Here is a 21,041-nt window from a genome sequence, read left to right as displayed (position 1 = left end):
TATGCATTCTTCAGGGACTGAGCACTTCTTTTAAAAGTGTGTCATCAATTAATACAGCCTTAAAAGAGAACATGCATTATATCGGTTCTGGGTTGGAGGATAAAGTAATGATGATCAGCTCACAGTAAGAAGAAAGAACAGGAAATACTAGGTATTATATTTTTCTAATCGGTGGCCTTTTAAATTTGGCAATGACAAGCCTCTACAGTCCTGAAGTGGCCATTTGCCTGCTGTTTGCTGCATTTTGGCAAGCATTCCTTAATGATATATGTTTTCCATTTCACTTATTGACAAGATGATCAATTCATAGTCTTTCTTGCCCCCTGTACAAGGGTGATCTCTGTTTTACAGCCTTCTTACTGGCATACAATTGGTACACCTAAAACTATCATATAGCATTGAATTAAGCCCCACTATCACCATAAAGCAGTCCAAAATAGTTAAACCTGTAAATTACATTGGGATCACTCATTTCTTGTTACTCTCCCATTACGGAAAATCCGCTCAAGGAAACATTTCCACAGTTTTGGATGACAAATTACGTTAAGTAATGCCTCCTCCCGTTTCCAAACAGAGTATTTAAACTTAATTTTCTAAAGGTACCCTCTTCAGTAAGGAGAGGGAATAGGAGTGGGACAGACTATGCTTGTAGATTTGAACTTGAGCTACAGAAGGCATTTGTTTCTCACACACAAAAAATTCAAGGGAACATGTAGTAACACACTCATTCAGACATGAGGTATTTGGCAAAAGTTAAGATCATGCTGCCTCATTAACAAGCAGAGAGCTCTCATCGTCACACATTACATACCCAAAGTATGCATACACCACCATTTATTACTACATTACTGTAATGCTTGGTCTATGCTTGAAACTTTTATAGGCATAGTTATGTAGTCTGGGGCATGGGGGGGGGGGGGGGGGGAGAGCCTTGACCGACATAACTAAGCTGACAAAATTCCTAGTGTAGACAACAGAAAAGTGCTTCTGTCAACATAGCTAACATTATTCAGGCAGGTGGTGTTCCCACACCGGAAGAAAAAACTCCTTCTGTCAGTGTATGCTGCGGTTATATTAGGGGGCTATGCTGTCTTTAGTGTAGACATAGGCCTACTCTACACTACAAAGGTAGTTGACATAAGCTGCCTTGCATCGACCTAGCTTTGCATGTGTCTACACTTAAATTTGTCTCCCACCAATGTCAGCTCTCCAGTACGCCGACACAATAACACCACCTCCTTGAGCATTGTTGAGCTACAGTCAATGTATTGAGGTTGATGCAGTGTGAATGTAGACACTGCATTACCTGCGTCAACCCTAACAGTCCTCCAGCAGCTGTCCCACAATGTCTGACACTGACTGCTCTGGTCACAGTTGTGAACTCCACTGCCCAATGATCACCAAGACCAGAAGCTTCCCCTCCCCCCACCCTGTTTTAAAGTCCAGCAAATATTTGAAATGCCTCTTCCGGATTAGCCCAGCTTGGCAAGCACACCTAGCAGCTTTCCATGCGCACCTGCCCAGCGGACCACACCAGTTTGAGACTCCACCATAGTGCAATCAGTCCGAGCAGTCAAGCACGGCAAGCCCAATGTAGGGGAAGGAACCTTGGGTAAGTATGTACATTTATTTCCCATTACAATGATGGCGCTCCCAACTTAGCCGGACACAGCTATTGACTTTTCATTATTTTACTCTACTAGAAGAGGTAGCAGCAGTACAACAAAGAGAGGTAGAGTTGTTATCTCCTTTTATTTCTCTAAAGAATTAGGCAGGGCATGGGGAAGGGGTGGGGCATACAGTTTGTTCACGTATACAGGGAAACCCTGGAGTCCTAGAGAGATCTTGATGTAACTTTCATGGAGGTACTCTGCAATCCCCTCCCAAAGGTTTCTAGGGACGGCAGCCCTATTTCTTACACCGCAGGAGGACACTTTCCCACACCAGTTGGCAATAACTTTGGCAAACACCATAGCAGCAAACAGGCAAGCGACATATGGGGAGCTTCAGGACACCAGCAGCAGCTGTGCCCTCTGTGCCTTTGTTACCCTCAGGAGTGAAATATCAGCTAAAATCACCACCACCTGTGGAAAACGGTGCTAGTATTCAGTACCATTGCCCTATACCCATAGTTTCATGCATCTAAGCAATTCCTGCCTCATTTCCCTCACCCCTGGCAGGCCATACTCACCATGGTTGGAGCTGTGAGTGGTGCCACGCACAAACACACTGAGGCAGAACTGTTAATAACTAGGTCTTGTTTGAAACTATAGGGGAGCGAGGGAAGGGAGTTCTGAATCTGAAATTTGCTTTCCGTTGTGACTATACTGTTAATGGTACCTCTGTGTGTATTATCTATAATGCCAGCTATATGGTGACAGCTGAGGGGTTCCTCCTCCACACGTGAGGAATGCCTGAGCCAGATAACGAGGAGACAAAGGACTTGGAATGACACGTTCAGAGCGATCCTGCAATCCAGTGCTGCATCAGACAATGAACAGAGAACCTGGAGGATGACTGTTGCAGACTGTATGGAGAAGGAAACTGGACAGAGAACAGCCCAGGTGTCAGAGAAGGAGCTATACCAGGACATAATGGGGCTTCTCCGGCAGCCAACACAGATGCTACAGGCTCTCATGGACATTCAGGTTCAACAAACCCAGGCTCACCTCCCTTTGAGTCCATGGAGAACTGCAGTATAGCACCTCCCTACATCCCCCTCCCCCCAACATCAGGTGCTAAATTCCTACCCCTGCCAGTCCATACCAGGGGAAATTAAGGACAAACACTGACCTGTGAGAGCCACAGTTGAAGTATGGGTAGCTAAAATGGACATGAATGTTCCTTCTTTAAAATCTGTTCCATAAATTTATTAAATTTAAATGCTTTCAACTTGCACAGAATTCTTGAAGTGTTTTTGTTACTCGATAAAACTCTCTTGTCTGGAAAAGTATTCATCTTTATTGGTTCCCAACTTATGCTGCAGAACAGCTAGTGGTACTGAAAGCACCCACTTAACTTGCGATTGTACACTTGGACACAGCTCATGGGATCAGAGACAAAACACAGTGTAAAAATCATAAATGTACAGCAAGCACCACAAAATTAATAGGTGCATTGTCAGTGTTATAGTCATAGATATGCACCAAGCGCTACACAATTCCTAACAGGCTCTCAAACAGCAGGGCCAGATGGAGCACAGTACACCAAACACATTACAGTGGCTCACTCTTAAATTCCTCTTTAGCCTCCCTGAGCCATATAGCTGTGTTGAACTCTTCTGACAGCCCTTGTATCTGGCTATTCAAACTCAGCAGAAAGCCACTCCACCTCCAGTCTGGCAGCAACTTTTCCCCTTTGCTTCACAGATATTATGCAGGACACAGCATACAGCTATTGCCATTAGGATATTTTTCTCCCTGAGATCCAATCTTGTGAGTAAACAATGTCAGTGCCCCTTCAATCTACCCAAAGTACACTCAACCGTCACTCTGCATCAGCTGAGCCAATAGCTGAATCTTTTCCTTGCTATGGTGGCCAGTGTTCGACTTCATGAGCCAGGGGAGTATGGGGTAGGCTGGGTTCCCCATGATCACTACTGGCATTTAAACATCGCCAATGGTAATCCGCTGGTCAGGAAAGAAAGTCCCTGTTGGACCTTTTGAGCAGCCTTGTGTTCTTAGAGATGTGAGTGTCATCCACCTTCCCTGACCAGTCAACACTGATGTTGCTGAAGCATCACCAGTGATCTTCCAGCATTTGCATTAACCATAGAAAAAGAGCCCTTTCTGTTGATGTACTCTGTGGCAAGGTGCTCTGGGGCCAACATTTAGAGGTGCTCCATGAAAGCCTCCAGTAATCTTGAATTGGTTTTTGCTATGCACAGCAATCTGTCCTCCAGAAAATCATTATGCTTTCTCTGGCTCTGCAAATACCAGATGATCGTGCAACCTGTGTTTGCAACGCTCATGACGACAGTGCAGAGCTGTGCAGGCTCCAGGCTTCTGCCAGAGATGGCAGACAGCAACAAGTCCTGTGCAAATTCATGTGATTTTCAAAATAGGCATGAAAATTATGGGATAGAGATAGCATTATGGGATGAAGAAAAGTGCATATTGGGAACTTGACTCTCCAGTCCGAGTCATCCCTTAACAACTCTTTTCTGCCCCATTACGCATTGTCAAAACTTACCAAAACAGAGCGTGCTGGATGGTGGCGAGTTGCACACTGGTATAACTACACATGGTGCATCACACTGTGCACTGAAACAAGGACTACTGCAGTGCCGACGCAAGGGAGCCAAGTATGCACATGCATAAGCGATATACCAACTGCAGTGGCTTTATGCCGACATAACTTGCATCAGCAAAAGTTTGTAGTGAATGTAATTAAATGCATGTAATTTGCTTTGTAAACTGAAAATTTTAAAAACACTAATAACTTATTTTATTGTATGTTTGTGTTAAGGCATAGACTAATTTAAACCTCTTAAAATCTTATATTTTGACTATGTTTGGATCTAACAATTAATCTCTTTTGGACTGTGCAGGTCCCCTCTATTCAAAACAGATAAGTTTAACTGAGGCTTTATTTCCTCATGTAGATGGTTCTAACTTTTATAGACACAGTTTTACTCCAACAGTTCATATATACAAAACCTGTATTTTAATGACTGCATTTGTTTATTTGGTGCATTTGACTGCAGTTTGTTCATCGTTTCCCCTATAAAATCAGACCACAGCTCAAGATACCCTACAAACAAACTGGCGTACTAAAAAAAGGTTTTTAAATGCTTTTTTTTTTTTAAATCAGGATAGCCTATTTAAAGGTTACTCTGCTAGAAAGTGGATTTTGTTTAAAATAGTCAACTACAAAAATCCAGTTTCTCATTGTCCCTCACTGATCATTTTATGTGCAGACTTCAAACAACAAATGTAACAAAATGCTGCTTTACTAATAGACACCAAGTGCTTAAAATGTCTCTGGAATCACAACCTCCAATTTCATTCTCACATATCATAACGTATTGAGACATGTAGCAGTTTGGTACCAAAAAAAGTTGTGCAGCACTTTTTAAAAACCCCTTCACCAAACTCATGGCAGATTTACACTATGGGGAAATTTATGTTTTCCTCTATTTTTCTTACATGTACTTTTTCTCAACATCCTTAAAATAGTTCAAAGCCATGACATTAATCAGTTATCTTCACTAGTTAAGAACAGGATAAATCAATTTACTTGAATGCCATCAAGCAACTTGCTCATGCACCAGTAACTGTCAGCTTCAATGTTCTGCAGCACTTCTTCAGGCAGACTGGAAACATCAAAATTTTCCACTTCTTCTGCTGCTGCGGAAAAAGAAAGAGGAAAAAGACAAGTCAATGAAGTGCACAGAATAAATAAAGCAAGGTTGAGAAAAATAATTGATAACAAAGAGCCACCTTGTATTCACAATCTTTAAAACCCATTCTTTAAACAGGGACTAAATGCATCATTTATTGCTCAACTGTGTCATTTACAGGTTCTAAATGTTAATGAATATTTAATTTATTGCAGACTGTGAAAATCCTGAATCATGTCCAATTAACAGAATTCATATACAATAAATTATATAATTCTAGACATTTCACACCTGAGAGAGGAGTACCAAGAGCAATAAAAATAGTCTTCTAAAATATATAAACTTTTTTTTTTTTACAAATTACTCTGCAAAGATATTTGTGTACGTGGGTGTGCACGCACACACATGTATGTGTTACTTCGTTATTTTCTTTAAAAAAGAAAAAAAACAATTAAAAATATTCTTTCAAGGCACGGATTGTCTCTTTTCCGTGTTGGTACAGTGCCCAACACAATGGGCCCTAATCCCAATGCTATAATAATATAAATAATTTTCTAATAATAAAAAAAGATATGAATAAATAAAAATTCTAATAATGTCCTCAATGCATCCCAAACAGTGACAGTACGAAGATGTGCATTCAGCACAAAAATTATTCAGAATATACACCCGACGCACATTTTTTAAAGTTCCCCAAAGTCACACTGGCTGGCTACAACTCACTATGATGCCCTAGATATGCCTTAATCAACCGCAGTGATGTCCAACCAGTAACCCTTTATTTGTAACAATTATAACCCTGGGGGGTGATTGTCTTGAGATGAAAACTGTGCTCTGTAAACTATTTCCTGTAATTTTTAAACTGGAGAGTTTGAATAGAATACGGGGGGGGCACCACCTCCCCAACAGCTGCCACCACTTCCCTGTAGCCTAAGAAACAGCTGGTAGTGCTCTAAGTAGTTCGTGTCCCTTCCCTTCCCTGCTGCAGCTGAGCAACAGTTCCCCGGCTAGCTACCTGCCACATCACAGGAGGGTTAATAGCTCCCGTTGTCCCACTGTCTGCCAGGCTATGGGAGCTAGAACTGGTTGGGAATTTTTCCACCAAAACTTTGCTGGAAAATGCAGAGTGGCCAAAACAAACTTTTAGTGGAAAATTATCCTTTTTGACAAAACTTTCATAGGAAAGGTTTCTCAGATCCATGATGGAATTTCTAGTCAAAACTGCAGTGACAGCGAGAGACTCTGCAGTTCAGAGGTTAGCTACCTTGGATGTAACATACCACATTTCAAGTCCCTGCTCTGAATGACGAGTCTCCCACAGCTCAGATGAATTCCCTGTCCACCAGGCTATAGAGTCAGTATCTCTCTGGCCCAAAGAATATTTGATTATTTATAAAAGTGGAACGGCTACAAGAGGATGGAGGGAGGGGGGAGGGGAGAGAGACAGACAGACAGATACTACAGCCCAGTTATTAGGGCACTCACTGGGATGTGGGAACCCTGCTTGGCCTGATTCAGAGGATGGACTTGAAGCTGGGCCACCCACATGTCAGGTGAGTTCCTTAGCCACTGGGCTATTCGGAACTATTCTGGAGTGGGTCTCTCTCTTTTTCATTATTTTTATTTGAAGTGTCTCATGTTTACTCTGCATCAAAAAACAAATTGCAAAACCTCAACATTTTCTGCAATATGGAATTTTTGTTTTCCAGCCAATCCTACTGGGAGCCCTGAGGTGCGCATGATATGAGCTGCCTAAGCCAAGGCGTGGCCTAGCAAAGAATGAATCTCCCCCTTTGCATGGCCTTAAAGCAGCACAGAATAGCAATTAACCGAGAAACTGAAAATCCACAGTAGATTAAAGCTCCCTGATATTCTGCCCCATACCCGCAGCCTGGGTGCTGCTCTAATTTGTCCCAGCTGGCTGTGGTGGCCAAAGAACTATATGCCAGCTTGGAATAGCCAAGCTTGGGGTAGCTGCACTCTCCAACCACTTCCCCTTGGTCCTTACCATGCCCGCTGCACCAGAGGCTGTTGGCAGGAAGACAGTTGTAACTGAGAAATCCCCAACAGGGAACTCATGGGCTGTTTCTACTCCCTTTGTGGCCCTTGAGTTTCACACAGGGAGCGGAATCAGACTGAGAAGCTGACCCAAAATGCTAATTGTGATCTCTTGATCTTTTTGGAAATAATGTTTGGCTCTCATGCTGACAACATTGGACATCACTGCATCATCCCAGGTAACAACCCGTAGCAGGGGTCAGATAAGTGACTAAACAAGTTTTGTTTGTTTGTCTTACTGTATAGTGCAGTTTTGAACCTTTCTTTTTAAGTTCTATATATTTTGAAATATAAAATAAAAAGAAAAAACTTCTCAACAATGTGCCATAATTAAAAATGTGTCTGTTTCACTGGCCCTATCCACAAGCCAGCTGCAGAATCTAGTGTTACAGAAATGACATAATATGGAGAATCACAGCAGAGGTGTGAATCACTGAATCAACTTCAGAAAACTTAAATTTAAATGATTTTTCTCCTAAATACCTCTCTTACTCTTGTAACTGGGCATTCAGCACATAATTGTAGGATGAAGATATGTATTCATTTAATGACTGACTGACTGATTTATTTATTTTAAAAGGCAAACCAAAAGAAGTATTTGAGTAATGTGAAAGAAGAGAAGGAGGAGGTCTGATGCACAAAAGACAGAAGTTGTTTCATGCAAAGTGGATAGAGTGAATAAAAAGAAAGTTATAAGTGAGAGAAGAGACAAGGAATAGCATACAGTAAGAAGAGACAGACAGGCAGTTGAAATACGGAACAGAGTTGTGTAGATAGAAGAATGAAGAAAAAAAACTTTATTCTATACACAATATTTTTCACTAAAAAGTTTCAACATTGGTACTATGAACAATGCTAAAATGATCTTAAAATTTTCCTAATTTTTCCCTACTCAAACTCATATGCAGGCCTGATAGTAAACTGCTAGATTATTCAAGGATCTGCTGATAAAAATTATAGCCACAAAACTTGCTTCTAAGAAATTAACAACCTGTGTGGCAAGAGGACATAATTAATCTAGATTATCTATTTTAAGAACAAAATTAAAAATTTTCTTTAAATTTCCCATCTTACTATTTGTAAGTATCATCAGAACAAAAAAAATGCATCGTTATAAAAAAATATTAAGGGTATTAAAATGCAAGTGTAAAGTGTTTTGCAATTTAGCATTCAATAGTCAAAGTCTAGCTGTCTGTAAATACTTGTTTATCTGTAGAAGCAACTGTATATATTACAGAGAGCCATGATTAATCAGATCCAGATTTATCAATTCAGCTGAGTCTCTTAAAAACAAGTTACTAGGTCAGCATCAATAACCAAGGAAGTTCTATTAAATACTTTTATCATTTTCCTTTTTTCCTAAGGACCTTTAAAAGCAACCTGATATTGCTCCAGACTAATCAGCTAGAAAATTAGGAAACAAAGTGCTCAAGATCTAAAGCTTATACCATTACATCTCATAAACAACAACTATATGGTATTAGACACAATGCACTGGAGACCACTAGAAGTTTTCTTGTTGCTCCAACATGCTATATTTAGAAAAACCATTTCCACTGTTTTCACTATGCAGTATTATTTATAACAAACTTAAACATCTAATTCAATTTTTATGCATATTTGAGAATGAATATCTATCAAAAAGACATTTAATAATTACTCCAACTCTAGAAATAAAATGAATATGCCACTCAGCAATTGCTACATTGAAAAAGCCAAACACTGAAATGTTAGAAAGGATGAGTAAGAAAACAAATTGATATGACATAGGCATACACAGAGTAAGTGTTAAATGTGTGATTATTTGTGCTGATGGGGACTGTGGAACATATGCCTGAACTCCATAACTCTAGACTGGTCATGATGGGCAGACACATTGTCAGATGTGAAAATTACAGACCAAGTTCTTAAACCTCCTTCCAAAGTGTGTCTTCCAGTCATGCTCCAATGCGACATAATAGAAAATTCTAAAGATATAATGAAGGATGAATCTCTCTCTGGCAAAACCCCAAAGAAAATAACAAATGAATTTGGTTATTTCATATATATGACATAACACCACACATCAGAGGGCACTCCTGATGAAGGCAACAGCTGCTGAGGCAGAAAGTTCTATGGGTAATATTTAGTGAATGCATGAAATTATAATCAGGTGACCTACTTTGCAGATAGCCTTTGTACGTTTCTGCACCCTTCCCATGTACAATGTTGCCATCACCCTTTCTGAATAAGCAGTGAAACCTAGAGGAAATTCTTGGCCTTAGTGTAGGCAAGCCTGTGAGATAATCTAATTATACAATTAGTCACTACCCACCTTTTCTTCTTTGCATCTAGATGGCATGGGATTAACAGTAATTTGCCCTCATGAGGGTTAGCTTTTATAAGTACACACTCAAGGCACATACATGCTTTGGGATAAATTGTATTCGGAGGAGTGAATATTTGGAAGTAATGACAAGGTTTATTTTGTAAGTTTTCTGTGCTAATCATCATAGTACCGGAGCACCTCACTTAAATTAATAAATCTATCATAACACGTCACTAAATATAGCATTACCCCAGTTTATAGATGGAAAATCAAAGCACCAAAAGATTAAGTGATTGTCCAAGGTCTCTCAGGAATTAAAAAAGCATCTGTTGAGACTCAGTTGAGTGCCTTAACCACAAGGCTATCATTTAGAAAGAGTCTGGGACTCCTAAGACTATGTTATTTCTGTGGAAAGTGGAATACTCCTCTTGTACAGACAAACCATCCAGTTCTGGCACTCTTCTGTCAGTGGTTATGGGAACAAGAAAAGCTGTTTTTACTGAAAGAAAGAGGGGATACTTCAGGGTTCATGCTGCATTTTTGTCAGGACAAAGTTGAGATTCCAAGGGAGTTTATTTTGGGGGGTAGAGAGAGAAAAGAGGGCCTTTTTAGAGGATAAAGTATGACACCTTTATGAACCAAGACACACAGGGATGTCTGGCAAGAAGTCTCATGTTCTGTCAGTGAACTGCTTGCAACAATAGGGCACGAGTGATTCCACTTAAAGGTGAATAAGAAGCCAACCTGAAGGAGCTTGGGGATAACAATAGGATGCCTGGAATTTCTGCCTCTGCCTGCACAGCAGTATTCAAATTGGAGTTCTATCCAGGAAGTAGTATTTCAATTCTCTCTTCAGGACAACAGAACATTACTTTCTCTGCCTGGAATAAGCCTTTTATCATCAAATCTACATTCAGCAAGTGTATGTCTGGGTATCAGACTGGGCCTTGTTGCAGAAACTCATGTGTGATGGTAACTTCACCTGTTCAAGTAGAGGAATCACCATTTCACAGAAACCATGCCTTATTATTGGTGGGGAGGCAGCCATTATGGCCATTTCTTCTTGCATCATCTTGTTGCCGGCACAGAGTGCCCGAGGAAAGCAACAGCGGGGTTCGTTGCCCGGTGTGCTTCGCGCCAATGAACACACCAGGGTGGAGAAGCAATCAAAGTTTATTTGAGATCTCAAAGCGGTGCAAGGAGACTGGCACGTCTCAGATCGAGCACACTGAGACAAGCAGTTTTCCCTTTTTATTCTTTTTGCAGCTAGGCTTCACCCCCCGCCTTCCTCCCCCTTCCTCCCTCTGCAGTAGTTACATTAAACGACCTTGGCTGCGTAGCTTGTTCGCTATGTTCCCTTCTGCAAGTTATCTTGTCCTTCAGCTAGAAGCATGTAGGTTTCCCTTATCACTACCGCTTCCCAGTTGCTGGCCTGTGAGGTTAGTAAAGGTTAACATACAGGGGCTTTGATTCACTTTGGCCTAGAGCGGGGGGGCTTCATCGACTTTCATGGTCTTCCACCCCCCTGAGTTACCTAGAGTGATGCCTAGTGACACCAACAATCTTATGGATGCCTTTGGAAATCAAACAATCTGGAGATATGGAATTGAGACGCATATAGCTCTTTGGAGCAGGGATTGTCATTCACTATATGTATTTATAGTCCCTAGCACAATTAGGCCCCCAATTTAGATTGGAGCCTCAAGGCACTACTATTATACAAGTAATGAGTGTGGCAACCTCTGGAAGAGGGCATCCAGTCTTCTTACTCTGCATTCCCTCTCTCTAGAGTAGTAACTTAGTGATTTTGTTCTGCTGCATGTTAATCTATTCTTGGGATCCCCGGGGGTTTAACAACAAGGGAAACATTTTGGGGGTTATATGCTTATGGACTACCCCTGAGTTTATAGACTGCCTGCAGAGCCATTCTGCTCTTACATTTAGCATTATATCTATGCTCGTTGTTCTGTTTGATAAAATGTTTTTTGGCCAACAGAAAGAGTACCTCCATCTCCTGCATTAACAGTTCACTCCACATAACATTCTGGCTATTCAGGTAGGAGACATTGCTGATGTCCAATTTGATTAGGACATGGCTAAGATGGGTCAGGGTTGGAATGTCTAAAGGCCTAGCTTTGCTGCTTTTAAATTTAGTACTGACTTTTCTCCTGCCACTTTAGCAGGAAGTTGTGAAGAGAGCCAATGATGGATGGATGCTAGTGCTCTCCAATTGCCTTTCGAATTGTGCCTTTATGCATCTACAGTGAGATGGTCCAGCCATAAACAAGATAGCATGTGGAAACAAAGAATTATCTCCTGATGAACGTGTTGAGTTACTTCTATACTTTTTAACAAGATTGTACACTAATATTTGTAATATAGTGCAAGTAATACAAAGTGGTGTTTATATATAAACTGTATGCCAAATCATTTCAAAGAATAAAATTTAATTACAAGGAGACATATTAGGAGCATTATTTTCCACTTGTACCTGGAGACAGAAGTCCAGCAGTTTCTTCTGAATGCATATCTTAATACAGTTATCTATGCCTGTGTTACCTTGTGACTAAAATTATTATGCTGTGCTTATAGGGGGTTACAACTTGGACCCATGTGGAAACAGACTAGTGACCAATGTGGAGCCTCACATAAACAGCACATAAAATTGGTGATCTCTGCTGGTTGCCCAGACATTTTAATGAGCTGATTTTAAATCTCTGATGCTCAAAATGGATTAGAACACGATTTGAGACCACCTTTCTCACCATACGATACTCCACAACTGTGATCAACAAAGACATGCCCATGCATTTTCAGGGTGATGGGCTACAGGCAAGGCAATTTTTGTGCAGCATTCTCAAATGTGGAACTCTCCCCCTCCCTGGGCTGTCCATAGCCCACATTTAATAACTTTGGGGAATTTTGTGAAGACCATCTTTTTTTTCCCCATCTGAAATTTGGAAAATGGGTGGGTATAGGAATATGTTTGATAACTATTATTAATTATTTGTATTGTAGTACCACCTAGGAACCCCAGTTATGGGCTAGGACTGTTCAAAACACAGAGCTGTTCAAACCCCAGAGCAAAAAGATGGTAATGCCCCCCAAATAGTTTACAATTTAAGTGAGATTTGTTTAATCTAAGGTAATTATGATTATTGTTAAGATTAAGATTCTGTAATGGAGTATTTTTAGTAAAAGTCAGGGACAGGTCACGGGCAATAAACAAAAATTCACAGGAGCCGTGACCTGTCCCTGACTTTTACTAAAAATACCCCAGGGATGCCAGGCACTCCTGGGGGCTTGCAGCTGCTCCAGCCCCACCACTGTTCCAGCCCCAGGGGGTCTGACCTTACCCCAGCCACTGCTTCAGCCTGGGGCTGCTGCTCTGGCAGCCCTGGGGTGACAGCTGCCCCAGAAGAAGTTGCACAATCCGCGACCTCCATGACAGAATCGTATCCTTAATTATTGTTGAGGCATGGTGAATATTATGTGAAGGTGGACGAGCAAGACAAATCTCACTTAAATTGTAAACTCTTTGGGGGCAGGACCATCTTTTTGCTCTGTGTTTTGAACAGCATCTAATGCAGTGCAGTCCTAGCCCACACTGGGGTGCCCAGGTGCTACTACAATACAAATAACACTGCTCTACAGCCAAAACGCTTCTGAAATAAATGTAGTCAAACTTTACTAATTCTGGGTCACTGAGAACGAAAATGATGCTTAAAATTGTTGATTGGCTCTAGTTTTCAAGATATGCTATTGGGTCAGTATATACGACCCTTGACTTGGGAATGGCGGAGGATAAGTGAGTTATAAAGGGAAGGGATCTCAATTTAAACCAGAAATGACTAAAATACATCTTTGACTGGATCTATGAATAAATCTATGACTGGGTTTGGACAGTACTTGCTTTTTAGGCAAAAAAATGAATGATGCAATCTGAAGCTGGTATTGCGTCATACATGATATGAATTGCATCATGTTATTCCTAGAAGTCATGGATGATGCAATCATAACGAAGCTTACATCACTCTGCTGAACAAATTGCCCTATATCAGCTCTAGAAATCATACAGTGTCATGCTCTCTTATTTGTCAGTGTTTGATTTTGCAAAGGGACACATTTCTGTTTAGCCAAAGTGAGCAGAGATGCCTTGTACTTGTGTGAACAGTGCAGATAACTTCTGCTATGTTTGTGGTGAAGTGACTTTTGCATCACAAAAGCGCAGTATAACCACTATGGTTAAGAAAGCCTATCACCTTTATTTTGGCTGCAAAATTGGAGATCAGGACAAAAGGTGGGCCCCACACATATGCTGCAACACTTGTGCAACAAATCTTCACCAGTGGTTGAACAGGAAAAGGAAATCTATGCCTTTTGCAGTGCCAATGATTTGGAGAGAGCCAACAGATCATACCAGCAATTGTTACTTCTGCATGGTGCCTCCAGTTGGGAAAGGTGTGTCAAAGAAGAAAAAGTGGACTGTGCATTATCCAAACATTCCATCAGCTATACGCCCAGTACCCCACGGAGAAGGACTGCCGGTTCCTGATGCACCAGAATCATTCTCACTTGAGTCAGACGAGGAAGAGGAAGAGGATGGAACTTCTGGTCCTGAACCATCAATGTCACAGGACCCACATTTCCTACCATCCTCCTCCTCTAAACCACACCTCATAACACAAGGTGAACTGAATGACCTTGTCAGGGATTTGGAACTACCCAAGAGTAAGGCAGAGCTGTTGGGCTCCAGACTACAGCAGTGGAATCTCCTGGCAGGTGATGTTAGGGTTCCCATGTTCCGTGACCGTCAAAAGGATCTTGTCCCATTCTTCCTCATGGAAGGTGATCTTGTAGCCTGCAACAACATCGATGGTGTGATGGCAGCCCTCAACATCGTTCACGATCCAGATGAGTGGAGACTGTTCATTGATTCATCGAAGATGAGTCTTAAAGCTGTTTTACTGCATAATGGCAATGTTTTGCCATCAATTCCAGTTGGTCATGCAGTCCATATGAAGGAAACCTATGACAACATGAAACAACTTTTGAGGTGCATAAACTATGACCAACATCAGTGGCAGCTTTGTGGCGATTTGAAGGTTGTTGCTCTCTTGCTTGGTCTGCAGACTGGATAGCAAAGTACTGCCGTTTTCTCTGCGAATGGGATAGTCGTGCAAGAGATTCCAACTACACCAAGAAAGATGGGCCACTCCGACAGTCATTGGAGCCTGGGAGGAAAAGTGTTCAGCATCGACCACTTGCTGAATCAAGGAAGATTTTGTTACCACCCTTACACATCAAGCTGGGTGTGATGAAGAACTTTGTCAAGGCCATTGACAAAACACAAGCAGCTTTCAAGTACCTCCGTGGAAAATTTCCAGGGTTAAGTGAAGCTAAGATAAAGGAAGGTGTCTTTGTTGGTCCTCAGATTCGTGAACTTCTTTGAGATGATGCATTTGACCATGCACTGCGTGGCAAGGAAAAGACGGCATGGAAAGCCTTCCAGTTAGTGGCAATAAATTTTCTCGGAAACAACAAGGCAGACAACTACAGGTTGTTGGTGGAAAACCTCCTCAAGGCATACAAAAGCCTTGGTTGCAACATGTCACTAAAGATACATTTTTTGCACTCTCATCTAGATTTTTTTTCCACCGAACTGCGGAGCAGTGAGCAACAAGCACGGCGAGCGATTTCACCAGGACATTGCAACAATGGAGAAACGCTATCAGGGCAAATGGAGCCCATCAATGCTTGCAGACTATTGCTGGACAGTGACAAGAGATGCCCCATTTAATGAATACAAGAGACAAGCCAAGAAGTGCCGAGTAGACACTGAATAGGACTAAACTATGTACATAATAGTTTTTTGCCTTTTGTTTCATAATAAATTTTATTTATATCACCCTTTTGCTGATTTTTAAAGTGTTACATAAACAGGACAGGTGAAATATTATCATGTAAAGCAACCATAAACACATGAAAAGACCTAGGTTTACAATTTATGATTAAAACTCTACTATCTACACAATATACATAGACATAAAATGTAAAAACTTAAATATCTTAGAAACAGTAGCCAATCAGTTGTTTTAATTGTCATATTTGAATTCAGCACATCAAAATACATAATAAATAGCACATTTTATCTCTGAAGCAGACGACTTCTCAAAAATTGTAGACCAGTGTAATTAATAACTATCACAAATATTCCTATACCCATCCTTTATCCATGATAAAGGCATGTTTTAATCATTCTGGAAGTGCCTCAAACAACAGACAAATACTTTAAAGTGAGCTGCAAAAGAAAAAAGTGAGTGTGTGTACTTTTTGCATCTGTCTAGTGGATTAAGAAGGCACACCAGGTTTCCAAACATGTAAAAAACCCTTTGTTTTCTCTGCTTGTTCTTTACATTAGATATGTGAGTGTTGTATGCACAGTTTTTCCTGAAACACTCTGCGCACTGCTGGAGGAAATGTTCATGACATCACAGATATCAAGAAACTGAAAAATGGAAAAGGGAAGAGTTCTAAAAAAGCAAAATAAGATGGGAGAGAAGCAGAAGGATTATTACTTATTACTTCAAAAGAATATGAAAGTACTATTTCATTTTAAACCTTTTCTAGGTTTTCCATTAGAAAACAAAGACAACTTTCAAACAGTATTTGTAGGATGACTGGATTAAATTTGTATGCAATGAGTTCAATTGATAATAATAATATAAGGATTAAATAATGTGTGGATGAAAAAAAAGCAACAGGCAAGTGTGCATTTGCATCAGTATGTGGGGGAAAAAATCACTGTATAAAAATGCTCAATTATAATGTCTCACAGCAATGTTTCTCATTTTCTTCAGTTTCCTGTTGAGATTTTCATCATGTTATCTATGTAAGTGTAGAAGACAGCAAAATAGATGCCTGAAGAAAACCTGCTGTGACACGGAGTTAAGTGACATGCTGATCTGAGTGTGTATGTTACTGCAAGTATTGCTATTAGCTGCTGTTTACTCCCTCCCAGTGTATTACCCTATGCTTGTGAAACTGTCCTCTGGGTGAAAGTCAGTAACTCATTAAGGAAAACTAACTAAATGCACACTCCACAGGCAGCAGAGACATGACAAAATGAAAGGAAATTAATTATAGCTTGTTACACGTACATTTTCCTGATGATCCTATCAAATAAATGGGTTAAGTAGATGTGATTGTATTCAAATTCCTCAGATTTAAGAATGAGTGTCAGATTGAGATTAAAGCCACTCATCCTCTTTTTGGTTGGTCTGTTTAACTGTTATAATGAAATTCATATTAGTTTCCTCACTCTCTGCCTTTTAAAAGTACTTCTTGATTGCTGGAAGAGGAACCCCCCAGTTTTCAATACAGACTGTAAGCAGATCTACCATGGCAGTAAGAAAAAGGCATTAGCAACTGCTGCATGAGAGAGGCAGTTTTTTTTGTTGCTGTTTGTTTGTTTTTTAAATAGGCCACTACTACTGTGAAAAGTTTGTGAATATGCACAGACAGAATTGGATATGGAGGACAAGTCTTAATTGTTCCATGGACAGGGGAGATAAATTCCCATTATATCCTGAAAACACCAAGATAAGCAAAATTGTGCAGTGAGCAGTTTACAAGGAGGGCTTTAGTGTTGGAGGGGCCTTGTTTAGGTACTGAAAAGTTACTAAAGTATCATAGGATTGATCTCAGGTTCTCCCAGTGCTGCTCACCCAAAGCCAACAACTGACAGTAGGTCTTTTAGCACTGGTCTACACTACTAAGGGCTGGTCCACACTAAGCCCCCAGTTCGAACTAAGATACGCAACTTCAGCTACGTGAATAACATAGCTGAAGTCGAAGTATCTTAGTTCGAACTTAAAGGTACTTACCGCGGGTCCACACGCGGCAGGCAGGCTCCCCCATCGACTCCGCCTACTCCTCTCACGGAGCAGGACTACCGGTGTCGACGGTGAGCACTTCCGGGATCGATTTATCGCGTCTAGACAAGACGCGATAAATCGATCCCAGAAGTTCGATTGCTTGCCGCTGAACCAGCGGGTAAGTATAGACGTACCCTAACTTATGTCAGGGGTGTGGAAAATCCATTCCCCCAAGCAACGCACTTATACCAACCTAATTCCCGATATAGAGAGTGCTACATCGACAGGAGGGCTTCTCTTCTTGACATAGCTACACCCCCTCGAGATGCGGGAGTACCTCAGCCGACAGGAGAAACTCTCCCATCAGCAAAGGTAGCTTCTTCCCTAAGCGCTACAGTAGTTCAGCTGCGCCACTGCTGTGATATAAGTGTAGACAAGCCCTTAAAGAACCAAGTACAGTTACTTGCATTCCCTACACCCTACAACTTTGGCCATTTTTATATGCCAATAATTAATGAGAAATCATTTCCAGTGTTAAACTGCCAAATACGTAGTTTTGTCCAAACAATTTTTAAACTTTTTAGTAACATTACCAATTCTGGCACTATATTTTTCTTCTTTTGGTTTCTAAACATATTCCAGTCCACAGAGAATTTGGTCCATTAACTTGGTCAGTTGAAAACTGGAAAATAAACAACATGAAGCATGGTTCTGTTTATCTAAATAACTTGAGGTTGCTTCCTATTTATAAGAGAACAATATCCTGAGCTAAAAAAACACCTTAGAGACTGAAAGCCTGAGGGATTCTTATGTGGGGTACTGTTATTGTAGCTTTAACTGGCAGCACTTTCCAGGAGTTGTTATAATGAAATATACTCCCTCCTCTGTACTCGGATAGGCAACTAATCTCATAACTGTGTCCAGATGCCTACAACAAAAATGGAAGCCTTTTGCCCTTATCTCCTCCATATCGTATCACCCTCTCTAATTCCAGCTTTCACATCATCATATCCTCTTTCTTCTGACCCCTTGAGGAAGGTTTAGTACCTCTTTACCATCCCACAAAGAGCAATAATTTTTAAATTAAATATATTTCATATCTAGGGTTTGATGGGATGACAATGTAGAGAGGAGGAAAGTTGTTATGAATTTTAATAGGAATTTTTGAGAGCAGAAGCCAATCAGAGAGAAAAGAGTTGCATAAACATTGTATAGGTACTGAGAAATAATCATAGTGAGATTATACAAATATGTGCACTGATTGGCTAACAACGGCTACCACCCAATCATAGTATAGATATTTACATACTGTATGGTAGAGAAATAACGGGTCTTTATGCAAATTACAATCTTTCTGCCACAGTTCAAAATTGCATAATTGAGAAATGACAGCAAAGTTATGGGTCAGTAACTGTAGATCATCCGTATGCTGTGGTTGGCTGAGACAATTTCATCTCTATGCATTTTATTTATCTTAAACATCCTGCTAGATATCAGTACTATAGTTCAATCATGGCATTTACTTGGTTGTAAAAATCTATTTTCAGCATTTTAAAAAAATATAATAACTTTCCAAATAATTCACCTTTTTAGTGAAAGTTCTTATGCTTGGCCCCTGTTCAAAAGTAAACTTTTTGAAAAGTTTAATCAAAAACCACTCAGCAATTGCCAAATTACACAGAATTAGCTTTTTCCATTAAAAGAACTAATATTTCATAGGGCCTTAGCTCTTAAATAAACTAAGGAAATGTAAGGATCACTTTAAGGTTACAATTTTAGCCTTGATCCTGCAAACACCCATGCAGACAAACCTTTCCCACCATGTGGGACCCCACTGAGGTCAATGGAGCTCCAGGCCGGAACAGGGGACTACCTGAATGGATATTGTTGCAAGACCACTGGTCTTAAAAGCAAAAAGAAAACTGTCAAGAGGTGAATAAGTTAGGGTTCTTATAATAATATTAACCTGCCTACATATATTCAGCAGACTAAACAGTATTCAAAATATTTTATATTCATGTACAATGTGCGCAACTTAAATTTGATAAGAATCTCAATATGTCTGTTAATGCAACATGAAGTCAGTTATCCAAAACTCAGAGTGTATCTTTAAAAACACATACAATAAAAAAAGTACTGAGACTTTGGGTCCAATTCTGTAGCTCTTAAATGGATAGCTGCAATTAAAACAGTGTGACTGCACACAAACACGGATTATTTATGTAGTGTAATGTTTGCAGGATCAGGCCCTTTAATATTCTGTTGTAAACAAGCTCCTCTAGGCATCTCTGAAGAAAGTCAAGAGTATTCTGTAACTTAGGTTATGTCTACACAATCATTTATGTTGATATAACTTGGGTCATTCAGGGGTGTAATCCCCTCTTCTTCCTAAGCAAGATAAATTACACCAATCTAAGCAACGGTGTGGACAGCGCTTTGTTGACGGGATAGCTTCTTCCATTGACATAGCTGCCATTGTTGCTCGCTGGGAATGGACTAAATAAATTCATGGGACAGCTCCCTTGGAATATGTGCTAACTACTTATACTAAACTATCTGTTTGATCTTGTATTTAGCTGTGACATTCTGGTTACCTTTCCCAGACCTGAAGAAGAGCTCTGTCTAGCTTGAAAGCTTGTGTCTCTCACCAGCAGAAATTGGTCCAGTAAAAGATATTGCCTCACCCACCTCGTCTCAGGAGAGGGCGGGACAGTGCAGAATACCCTTTTTGGGAAAGATTTGTGACTGGGAGTGTGCTGGGTTCACCCTGCAGGTAGTAGCCAAAGCTGCTGAAACCCAGAGCATGGGTTGCTGACAGGCTGCTAGCATCAGAGTTAGTGGGCCAGGGCTGTAGCTACACACAGACACTCAGTGTGACCTGTATGCTGTCTGGCTATTTCTGAGCAGCCCAGGTTAGGAGCTACAACAGCAAAGCATTGAGAGGCACCAAAGGTTACAGGGCAGGTGGTAATACAATCACTCACTGGTCTGGATTGCATCCCAGAATGTGACACCATAGGTCAGGAGTGGGCAAACTTTTTGGGCCGAGGGCCACATCTGGGTGGGGAAATTGTATGCAGGGCCGGGGCAGGGGGTTGGGGTGCGGGAGGGAGTGCGGTGTGCAGGAAGGGGCTCAGGGCAAGGGATTGGGGTAGAGGAGGGGTGCGGAGTGTATGAGGGGGCTCAGGGCAGGGGGTTGGGTGCAGGAGGGGTGCGGACTGCGGGAGGGGGCTTAGGGCAGAGAGTTGGGGGGTGGGGTGCAGGCGGGGTTCAGGCTCCGGCCCAGCGCCACTTACCTAGAGCGGCTCTGGGGTGGCACCGGCGCGCACAGAGACCAGGGCAGGTTCCCTGCATGCCTGCCCTGGCCCTGCGCCACTCCAGGAAGTGCTGGGGGATGGGGGGCGGAGGGCTCCACGTGTTCTGTCCTTGCCGCGCCTCCAGGTACCTCCCCGAAGCT

General features: G+C 41.2%; 1 protein-coding gene across 1 annotated transcript in view; it reads right to left on the bottom strand.

Moving 5' to 3' along the window:
• TBC1D22A (TBC1 domain family member 22A) overlaps positions 1-21,041 on the bottom strand; it is a 456,657-nt gene that overhangs the window by 269,772 nt on the left and 165,844 nt on the right. Inside the window, exon 9 of the mRNA XM_065417476.1 lies at positions 5,239-5,348. Within this exon, the coding sequence (XP_065273548.1) occupies positions 5,239-5,348 (110 nt within the window). The remainder of the gene's footprint in view (positions 1-5,238; positions 5,349-21,041) is intronic.

Source organism: Emys orbicularis, chromosome 1 (assembly GCF_028017835.1).
Source record: "Emys orbicularis isolate rEmyOrb1 chromosome 1, rEmyOrb1.hap1, whole genome shotgun sequence".
Classification (NCBI taxonomy): Eukaryota; Metazoa; Chordata; order Testudines; family Emydidae; genus Emys; species Emys orbicularis.
Note: the sequence above shows the minus strand (reverse complement) of the source record. Positions and strands in the feature narration are given on the sequence as shown.